The following is an 11844-nucleotide window of genomic DNA, read 5'->3' on the forward strand; positions in this document are numbered from 1 at the left end:
ATGTCAGAGAGAAACAAAACTTTTATTACAGAGTTTGTGATTGTGGGGTTCCCTGGACTTGACCCACACTACTATGGCATGGTGTCAGCCCTTCTGTTTATTGTGTATTTGGCCATCTTAGGTGGAAACACTGCTTTTCTTGTAGTGTTTGCTACTGAGCAAGGACTTCACAAACCAATGTATTTCATTATATTAAATCTTGTATTGTCTGATATATTGTTTAGTACCACTACTTTACCCAAGATCATCGCCAAATATTGGTTTAAAGCAGGAACTATTTCCTTCACAGGCTGCTTTGTCCAAATGTTTTTTGTGCATTATTTTGGCTCAGCTAATTCATTTATTTTGTTAATAATGTCTATTGATCGCTATGTAGCAATATGCTTTCCACTTAGGTATCCTGTCATTATTAAAAACTCCAATGTTCTCATCCTCAGCATCACTGCATGGCTGGTAGCAAGTACTGGATGCCTAATGACTGTTATACGAGCATATCCTCTACCATATTGTTATTCTAATACCATTATTCATTGTTATTGTGATCACATTTCTATTACCACACTTGCTTGTACTGACAGGACCCCCTATGCAATACCAGCCTTTATATCAGCAATGTTAGTGTTACTGGTACCCCTCGCTTTTATAATTTTCTCTTACCTCTCCATTATTGTGGCAGTTTTGCGCATTTCAAGTACCAAAGCACGAGTTAAAACCTTTTCCACCTGCAGTGGTCAACTTACCATCATTGCACTTTATTATATTCCTCGGTGTTTAGTTTACATCTGCACTGTCTTTGGTATCAAGTTCAATACAGACCTGCGACTTACTATTATTCTGCTGTATAGTCTTTCACCACCCATGCTTAATCCACTGATATACTTTCTAAGAACAGAAGAAATTAAAAAAATTCTGATAACAAGACTTTCCCGTCTGAAGATTAGAGCTCATTCAGACCATTAATTCAGCCAGATCCTTCAGATCATTTTATGGTTATAGTTTGGTATTTACTGAGTGTCTAGTAGGCCTATACTGGCCATAAGTTATTGATTTCTATGACTACATGAACTGTCCTACACATTGGCCATGTTCTGAAAATAAACACTCACACTGTGATTTTTTTTTCATTATGATGTGTAATTCAACAGCAAGTTATTACTTGGTAGGTTACATCTAATTCATGCATTTTGTGCAATTTGTGTGGGGGACAGAGGGTGCCAGCGCTAGCCGGCTGTTTGTTTATGTTTATATTACTATGAGATTTGTTTCTGCACTAGAGTTGGCTGAACTGACTGATCAAAAGAGTGCTTTCAAGGTAGCTCACTATAAAGCAACTTGAATAAATCAAACTTCCTGATTTGGTTAGAAGAGATGTCAAACGTTCCAACTGTTATCTTTAAAAACTTTGAATGCAAAACAGGAATCTACAATGTGTTTTAATGTACAATTTGTGTTCTACAATTCCTAGGCTATGCATTATTATACCCTAAGTTGACTAGTTGATTGTTATTCATTTATTTATTGTACTGTGTACTGAATTGAAGACGATACAGTTCGATACTGAATATTTTTACAACCCTAGTATGCGAGTCTTAATACATTAAGACTTTCCCGTCTGAAGATAAGTGCTCATTCAGACCATTAATTCAGCCAGATCCTTCAGATCATTTTATGGTTATAGTTTGGTATTTACTGAGTGTCTAGTAGGCCTATACTGGCCATAAGTTATTGATTTCTATGACTACATGAACTGTCCTACACATTGGCCATGTTCTGAAAATAAACACTCACACTGTGATTTTGTTTTCATTACGATGTGTAATTCAACAGCAAGTTATTACTTGGTAGGTTACATCTAATTCATGCATTTTGTGCAATTTGTGGGGGGGGGGCGTGATTACTTTTAGATTTGTTTCTGAGTTTCTGACGGATCAAAAGAGTGCTTTCAAGGTAGCTCACTATAAAGCAACTTGAATAACTGATTTGGTAACGAGATGTCAAACGTTCCAACTGTTACCTTTAAAAACTTTGAAAGCAAAAACAGGAATCTACAATTCGTTTTTTAATGTACAATTTGTGTTCTACAATTCTTAGGCTATGCATTATTATACCCTAAGTTGACTAGTTGATTGTTGTTGATTTTTGTATTTATTTATTGAACTGTGTACTGAATCAAAGACAAAATTGTTTTACATCCCTAGTATGTGAGTCTAAATACATTAACTGCATAAATTACTCTGCGACTATGCTCAATTTCATTACAAGAACCCGATGAACCCTTACTGAACTCAGTAATCCCTCAATACAATCACAAAAAACTGCAGACTGCACACATTATCCTGGGTAACTTGAGTGAGATTATATCCAAAGTTATGAAGAAGCAATGCAAGGGTGCACCCATTCTGACAAGGTTAAATGACCTATAAGGTGACATGATACCATTGACATGATGTACAATTGTCACCTACCCCAGATGCCACCATGCATGCAGGGGCACTGCTTGAAATGTTGGGCTCTATGAAATCTGCAATCTACAGCACCCACATCGGTTGCAATTGCCATAAGCACAAAGTACAAATGCTGTCACAGAAGACATAGACCTACTGTACACCCTGCCCACTGAATGTCAGTATTTTGTTACCTTGAGACGTACCTCAGCTATAGCTGCTAGGAAAGAAAATTAGTGTAGGCTCTGCTGCAAACTTCCTCAGTAAACAAAATTCTGGTTCATCCACCCATCTCCTTCATTTATTGATTCACTATATGCAGTCTAATATACTTTTTGATGAAGAACTACTTAATAAGATCATGTAGTGTAAATGTACATTTCAAAGAGAAATCCTGTGAATTTAAATAAAACCTCGATATTCATTATTCATTATTTTAGTTCATTCATTAATGAAATGAAGATGATGAAAATCAGCAACATAATTGTAAACTCAAGAAGGGTAGTGAGTATGGGGTGTGGTAGCTATAGGCTGCATTACAGTGGATGTACATTATAACTCATGAAGGGTAGTGAGTATGGGGTGTGGTAGCTATAGGCTGCATTACAGTGGATGTACATTATAACTCACGAAGGGTAGTGAGTATGGGGTGTGGTAACTATAGGCTGCATTACAGTGGATGTATGTGTGACCATGTGGTGGGTCCCCCAGTGCTTTGTATGTTACCCAATTAAATGGATTCAAACTGAGGCTGTCATAAGCAATAAATAATTTATTTCGATTCAGATCTTCTTTTGTTATAGCTTGGCAGGAGTAACAAAACACGATGACAATACATACATCAGACATGAAAAGAAAAGAAAGCAAAAACACATAACATAGGCCCAGGGGCCCAACCCAGAGTAACACTGCTAGAGTACCTCTGACCACTATTCAGCCATACGTGATGACTAATAACACACTCATGCACACACTAGTGTAATACTGCAAAGTGCAAAACGGTGAGGTCAAGATAAATCACACAGAGAACAACATTATACAGGTCATGTCAAACTCCACCACTAGGGGGGTGTTCACCAGTGACGTGCGGTGAGGTTCGTGGCTGGTGAGGCACAGAAACCGTAAGTGATTACGTCATTCCGGTCTGTAGTTGTTTAAAACATAGACATGTATACATACAAGTTATTGTCTAATACCAGGATTTTTAGACAGTCGTTTTTTTTCATTTTTTAATTGTGATAAGTTATACGGCTCAATACTCAACTGACTTGTTAACCTAACTTTTACGAAGTCATACGACTAAACTCACAAGTGACTTGTTAACCTAACTTTTACGAAGCTATACGGCTAAACACATAACCGTAGACGGTTGTAACTGGTCAAACGGGACTGACGAACACTGCGATTGCATTGTTCTTTAATTCCTGTATCATACACAAACAACAGTTGGCATATGCAGCATTGCTGACTGTGACGGACTGAGCCTCGGTTGCCGTCAAAAATGTGGGTTTGGCCCAAAAAGCTCAGAGAGAGTGAGGGTTCAAAATATAAAGTTTTAATATCTTTTAAATATCCTGGAGAACTGCTAAGCATCTCAATTATAAGATGACAAACAGCAACAGTCTCCAGGCATATCACCTGCTCAGCCTCTAAATGGGGTAGAGGACAATATTCAGCAGTACAAAGCTCAATAAAAAAATACCTGCTTAGCCTCTAAATGGGGTAGAGGTCAAAACTCAGCAGTCAAAAAAAGTCCACAGCAAAACACATACCTGACATGACAAGACTAACTGAACTAGACCGAACAATGAACATATATACCTGGCGGCCAGCACCATTTCCACACAACGGGATAGACACAAAAACCAAACAATACAACAATGACAAACCAGACCCTGAGACACAAACATAGTATTTCCCCACTATCATCAATCAAAGAAATAACTATGTAATACATAAATAATGTCTCAAAGGTTTGTTAAAAGCCAGCTTATCCAAGTGGTCTGGCCCAGACCATTTTAGAAGTCCCCCCTGCCAGTCTGGGCAATTAGCAGTTTCACTGAGGGAGGATCCAATTGTAATCAGTGGTCTGAGTGTTTGTGTGTGCGTGTGTGTGCAAACCATGTCTGTTGGGTGCGCTAGTGGTGGCAAACATGGGGCAGAAGTGTGCAGTTCATGTGCGGTCGCACCACGACCGTCACACTGACAGGCAAACTTCTTCTGTCTCATTTTATACAACACATTAATCAAATAAAAGTAAACCAGTGTACAAACAATTCAAACAACCATGCACATATTACACACATATAACACACACATTTCGCTATTGGAGCAACATACCTGTATCATACACAAACAACAGTTGGCATACGCAGCATCTGCACAAGTAAAATAAAATGATAAAATACATGTACATCAGGTTCAGTATGGCAGCACGGTTAGCTAGCTAACGCTAGCCAACGCTAGCTAACGGAACGTGAGGAATGGGAAGTTCCCAGCGAACTAGCTAGCTAATCACAGTGTGTATATATAATGAACCTCGTAGTCAAGTGAAAAATACAATCAACTTTCTGCCCATTGACAAAACTGCTTTACAACCAACACAATACATACTAATCATAGAAAATACACGTTACATGTCGAAGTTGTCGACATTCACTGCATCTACCTATCTAAAAGTTTACAAATTGTAATGGTCATTTTGCATAGTGGACCTACCGCTGACAGGCAAACTTCTTCGGTCTCATTTAGTCAAGACATTGTCACACGTTGAGAAGAGATGACAGGGAAAGCAGTAAAGGCGGTTTCTTGTAGCACAGCCAGTCTTTTCGGGAGTACCACTCTGTTTGAAAAGAGTGAGTTATCTTCTGTCCCGTCGTTTGAAGCAAACCTTTTAGCTACGGCATTGGTCTCCCATCATTGATCATTTCACGTTTGGACTGAAAGTCCAGTTTTGAGAACTGTTTCAGCTTAGCAATAAAATCTTCCATTTTCGCGTCAAGGTCAAGTAGAAGTGTAGAAGAAGAGCAACGGCAGAACCAGCATAAACCCGACTGGTGTACTCTCGCACACCCCCTTCATTGAGGCAGAGGTACTGTGTGCCTCACCTCCGTGCTTTTTCAATGCGATTTTATCTCAGATCAACAAGACTAAATAGGTTCTACGCATGCGCACGCATGCGCTAACCCCAGTTTGTGAGGGATTGCGCAATTTGAGGTGAGGCACTGGCCCTGTTCGAAATCTTAGATAGCTGTCTTAATCCTTGATCTCTTGTTGGACAGGTGTCTGACGAGACAGGTCCTTTCGGGGGAAGGTATCTCAAAAACCGTTGATTTCGAACAGTCTATTAAGATAGCATGTACGGCCAGGGATGGATTAATGAACGGGCCTACCGGGCCCAGGCCCAGGGGCCCATGAGCTCAGGGGGCCCCTAGGCCAGAGCCTCTGCGTGAAGTCGCTGTTATGTATCTCTTATTTGTGGTTGAAAAAGGTGTATTTTATTCATTTGCTAATGGCTTTAATTGAGTGTACCTGTGCTGTGTTAGAAAAAAGCTAGATTAATGCGACAGTGATCAAGCCTAACTTTTTGGGACTGCTCAGGATACCTTATGCTATATATCCCCTCAAAATGGCAAACCTGTCTCTGTCATGGTTTTCATCATTTTTAGGGGGAATCGTCAGTAGCAATCTATAACAAAATTATACTGTATGCTTATCTTACATACACTATAGAAACTATTAAAAACGATTCAATTAAATTAATAATTTCTTATTTTCTTTGTTATTTTTGTCATATACAGATATGCAATGATGATTGCTGGGTAATATGTATCTTGTCCAATGTCAAGTCTCTATTTGATCATGTGATGAGACGATACGATATAGCTAGTTTAGGCGCAGAATCTGAAAGTCAAGACCTACAAGCAGGCACAGTAGGCTACACCTGCCGGACGACGCCTTTCAAACATAAAAGTGGTGATGCATGATTTGATGTTTCAGTGGACAGGATAGCCAGCCCATTCAGCCTCTCCTGCCCCATGCTGCCCCTCAGGTAGGTCTTAATCCGTTTCAAGTTGGAAAAGAATCACTCGGCTGTTGCCCTGTCACATGTAATGTCAGAAACAATAGCAGGGCAGTGCACACCTCACCGAAGGTGGATGTTACAGAGTAAACTTTGACCTGTTTACTTTCCCAATACAATAGCCAAAGTATCTAATTCGACCGTAAAATCCAACACATTGGGTTGTGTTTGTGTGTGCGTGTGCGTGCGTGCGTGTTTTGCGGGCGCACAATTTTTTTTTTCGCGGGGGGGGGGGGGGGGGGGGGCTTCAAAATATCCAGGCCCAGGGGCCCGTGGTTTCTTAATCCGTCCATGTGTACGGCAACATGTGACGTCATCACGCTGTGTGTGCTTATTTGCTAGCTAGCAGCTACTGTTAGCGACCTGACTAACGGATACATCGCTAACGAAATCGGACTATTTTTGTTAATCAATCATGGCATAAATACATAGTGCAAAGAAACTTACATCAGTGAATACTTTTGTGGGACGATTTCATCCAGCATTTTTTTTTTATTTGTCTCTGGTTAGGGAATGGCGCACAGAGTTATGGGTAATAGCTGCTGTCATGGAGACATCAAGGCAGCTCATATGCTCTCTTGAAAAATCACCGTTATGTGACGTATTTCAAGGTATCTTATTAAAGCGGAAGAGAAGGTTTAAGAGTTTTCGAACAGTCCCTGCTCCCTTTATAGCAGGGGTGGGCAATTAATTTCCCCAAGGGGCCACATGAGATAGTGGGACTGTTGTGGAGGGCCGGACCAATAGGCTGAACTCAATTCTGCTCAATATAAGTTGTATCTCTTTATAAAAAAAAACATTAAATTGTATGGTTTTGATTAACTGCTACTGGTAAGAGTAGATGTTGCATTTAGGCCATCAAAAAATGTGGTGCAGGCATAGTAAAAACGCCAACATTATTTAATCAACATTTAATCAACATTCACCAAAACGATTTTGAAAATGAGCATGTTTTTGCAGTATTAAAGGTGTTCCCAGACGATCAATACACATGGCACACACACACACACACACACACACACACGAGAGCAAGCTTGCAATGCAATAGTATACAAATGAATAGTAATATCAATTTTTATCAGCGCAAATGGTCGCAGGCACGCCCACACGCACGAATGTAGGCCTACGGAAATAGAAAAAATATCCCGCTTATTATATGGTTACTTGCCAAAACAATAGAAGACATTTCTCCAAAATACCTCTGTTTAATGATTTTTTTGCCGTTTAGTTCTTCACGCAAATGCGAAGCAACCCACCTTCTGACTTCAAGTTTCAATGACTTTCAGTTACGTTAAATGACTACTCGCGTTGCGGAATGATATGAAAGATGTGAATTAGAAGCACAAAACCCGTTGCCAATGACATGACAAGTCATACATTTTTCACAGCAGTGAATATAAAGAAATTACAGACCTGCGAACGTTGGGATGGCCCATTCCAATCAACAGAACTTTTTGGAACATTCTGAAGAGCCGTATAATAAATACAGGTATTTACGTTTGATTACTAATTTACAATTGACCTCCGCGGGCCGCGCAGGGACAGCCAACGGGCCGCACTTTGCCCAGGTCTGCTTTATAGGAAGGAAGGAAGGAAGGAGACATTTTGAACAGGGCCACTGCCTCACCGTCTCGCTGTCTATTATTCTTTTTTTTTTTTACTTTTCACGATTACAGGTGAGGCCCCGCCTCCCCATGACCATCGACTCCATACACAGTAAAAATAGAAGTGTTAATTTAACTCCTATAGAGTTGAATTTAACTCTGCTTCAGATAACATTTGGTCCCGCTCTAAACTAGTGTTAAATTAACTCTTTGGCCAGTGTCAGATTTTCAGAGTTAAATGAACACATTTTTGTGTTAAAATTTACAATGAAATGTGTAAAAATATTTAACACTATAGGTTAGTCACACTGTTCAGAGTAATATGATGGCACTGTACAGAGTTAATTTAACTCTGGATTTTAGTTTAAAAATGCCACTTAAATGTGTAATAATATTTCTCTACAGTGTTACTTATATATCTAGATAATATGATGCTGCTGAATAACTGTACTCAAATCAACTGTAATCAAATGAAAAACACAAAATACAAGATGACAATACCAACATTTATTTTAGAGTTCTTAATCATTTTTATTCCAACATTATGAACTCATTGCCCATACTGTAGCGAAGGGAGAGCGTAGTCACCCCACCTGGACTTGAACCCGGGTCTACAGGGTGCCAAACATACACTCTGACCGCAACGGCAAAGAGCCAGGCTCGATGGCATGGCAGTCAGAGCACATACTCATGTGTAGTGACGGCATATCGTCACACTGCCCTCACCTTCGGGAGGCGCACCCTTGCATTCCTCGCGCATCTACCGTACTTCTCCCATCCAGAATGCCCCACACACGAGTGCTTCACCCAAGGGGTCTCTCACACAGGGGTCAACATACCTGGGGGTCCTTCATACAGTTTTACAGGCACGCCTCCGATGACCTCGCGGCTGTGTGAGGGACCCCCAGGTAGGTTGACCCCTGTGTGACGGACCGAATAGATGGGTGAACCACTTGTGTGTGGGGCGCTTTGGATGGAAGAAGTACAGTTGGTGGATGCACAAGGAATGCCTGTGTGCGTGAAGCGCAAGGGTGCGCTTACCGAAGGTGAGGGCAGTGTGACGATGTGATCGTCACTACAGATGAGTTTGTGCTCTGACTGCCATACCAATGAGCCTGGCTCTTTGGCGTTGCGGTCAGAGTGCATGTCTGGCAACCTGTAGACCCCGGTCCAAGTCCGGGTGGGGTGACCATGCTCTCCCGTGCGACACATACATACCTTAACTATAATTACAATGATATGATATGACAATGATTTATGAAACACCTCACCAAAGAAAGCAATATGGGACAATAAACATAGCTTTGTCATTCAATCCATAAGACATTTGTATATCCAAAGGCCTAGGATAAATCAAGTTGTCGGCATGAAAAACAACAAAATCTTGCTTTGACCTTGCCACTTCATATGCATGGAAATGTTCTTGAAAAGCTACTGTAAATAAAGGCAAAGTGAGCAACAACAGTTTTTCATTTATAATCAGAACAGACTCAATCTGGTAAAACAGAGGAATTTCACATTCAACTTTGCCACAAATAACCATGAGTGGGCGGTAAAAAAACCCAGTCTGTTTAGCCCAGTTCACTTTCATAACCTGAATGCAACTAGGTACTTGCATTGCATGAACAATCGCAGAACCCCCTTTTACCATATTTAAAGACACCATTTTTCCTGGACCAATGTCTAATCGTGTGAAAGTTGCTGAAGATCGCCAACTATATGCCATATGATTCTGATGTTTTTTTGCCAGTGTTTTAGTAATATTTTTGAATGACTTGAGCTGTTTTTTGAAATAATTATGCTTTCCTTCATACCGCATGCACCAACTATGAAGTACAGGTCCAATTTTCTGGATGCAGCGGGGATAATGGATAAGAAAATGGTGCTTTGGTAAAAGTCTTTTCTGGGGATACAACTTCTTAAACAGTTTGTGGTGTTCAACAATCAAATGTTTTAAATATACACATAAACCTTGAGAAAGCAAGGGAGAGAATACAATGTTTACTATCTGAAGTAATAAAAGAAGCAGGGCCCAGTGTTGATCAGTAGAAGTGACCAAATCTCCAAAGATAAGAGGAACATTCCTCAGTAAGCACCACGACTGAATTGCATTCAGTCCCAGATCATTAGACCCTTCTTTTAAATTGACTGCCACTGGTCTATTGTTTCTCTCCATGAATCCATAATCAAAACTTTGTATTCTTGAATTAAGTTCCTCTAATGTAACATGTTTTTCTTTTAAATACACAAACAGACACTTCAATTCGTACTGGGCCACCCCTTCTAACAAATCATGCATCACATCAACTGAGAAGTTCTCAGTTGTGTGAAAATACTTCAGTGAATTTAGTAAGCATGTTCTCTTCACACCAAAAACGTAAGGAAGAGATGGATTGCAAGCTATTTCTTGACAGTGAGCAGTGTGCATGTCCTTGGTGCGTAACACTATTTTGGAGGAATCTTCAGAGAATTCCGTTTGAAAGTCATCTTTTTCAGCTAAACAAAACCTGCAGCAGTACCTTGCACTGAAAGACTCCACCAGACCAAACAAGCCATGTAAACCCAAATTATCACCAGTAACCTGTACCACACTGCCACGTACACGACCACTGTATAATGGAATGTCAATACCATCACTTTCCAACACTTTAATGTCTCGAACAACGGGAGCAAGAATTTCAATAAAACCATACCGTTTGAGGTCTTGTGCATGAAATAAGGCACACAGATGTATGTTAGACAAAAAAGAATTCCATTTTGGAGAAAAGTTTCTTAAAGTAAAATATATTGCACCCAATTTATGAATACCTTTCTTGGAACCCAGCGGGTTTGCAACCTCAAAGTCATCATAGAACATTTGGATCTGTACAGCGTGTTTTTCAGTTGAAAACAGAGGGTGACTCTTAAAGAAAGATCCATCACAAATATCTCTGAGTCTTGAATTGTCAGTAGCTGGCCTTTTCAACATTTCTGCAGCATACTGACTTTTAAATATTGACTGCAATGTAGATAAAATTGGAATATACATAAATGTATCTTGAACTACTACCTGATCATATGTTCCAGTCTTTTTATTTCGCCTTGTATCAAATCTCGAGCCAACTACACATTCAACTGGTTCTACAGTTTCCCATTTGCTTGTAAAAAAATTTGATCTTTTGTATTCCGAATTTAGAATTGTGAAAGGGTTCTCTAACTCTTGAAAACATGCCACAACTTTCTTGCACATTTCAGTTTCTCTTTCATCACTAAATACAGTCTTAATGACTGTTTCTTTTGCATGCTGATGGATATCTTGAACTAGCTCTTCCATGGAAATCACTACAGAATTCACTGTACTTTGCCCTACACCTGCTGCCTTTAGATCAGAAATTACAGCTGCACAACTATTTACAAGGTCTGGCGAAGGTAACTCAGATTCAGTCTCTGACTCGTATTCAGCTAAAACTTCAACATGAGTGGCATTACTTGTGTTTAGCATGCTTGAGGGATGTGAAAAATCATCTTCAACAGACTCAAAAGAACTGCTTACATGCCACTTGTTAAGATGTTTTCTAAAACCAGAGAAGCTACCAAAAGAATGTGAGCATCCCACTTGGCCACATTTAAGATAAAGAGTCCTGCCTGCACAAAGACCATGAATGACCTTGAGGTGCTTAACAAGGCCGTTTGGACTTCCATGGTCACTTTTGCAAAGAAAACACCTCATGGTTCG

General features: G+C 39.9%; 1 protein-coding gene across 1 annotated transcript; it reads left to right on the forward strand.

Annotated features, from left to right (window-relative positions):
• Positions 1 to 960, forward strand: LOC116221929 (olfactory receptor 2AT4-like). Its single transcript, XM_031574145.1, has one exon. The coding sequence runs from the start codon at positions 1 to 3 to the stop codon at positions 958 to 960; it is 960 nt and encodes a 319-aa protein (XP_031430005.1).
• Positions 961 to 11844: the final 10884 nt, after the last annotated feature.

Source organism: Clupea harengus, chromosome 9, assembly GCF_900700415.2.
Source record: "Clupea harengus chromosome 9, Ch_v2.0.2, whole genome shotgun sequence".
Lineage (NCBI taxonomy): Eukaryota > Metazoa > Chordata > Actinopteri > Clupeiformes > Clupeidae > Clupea > Clupea harengus.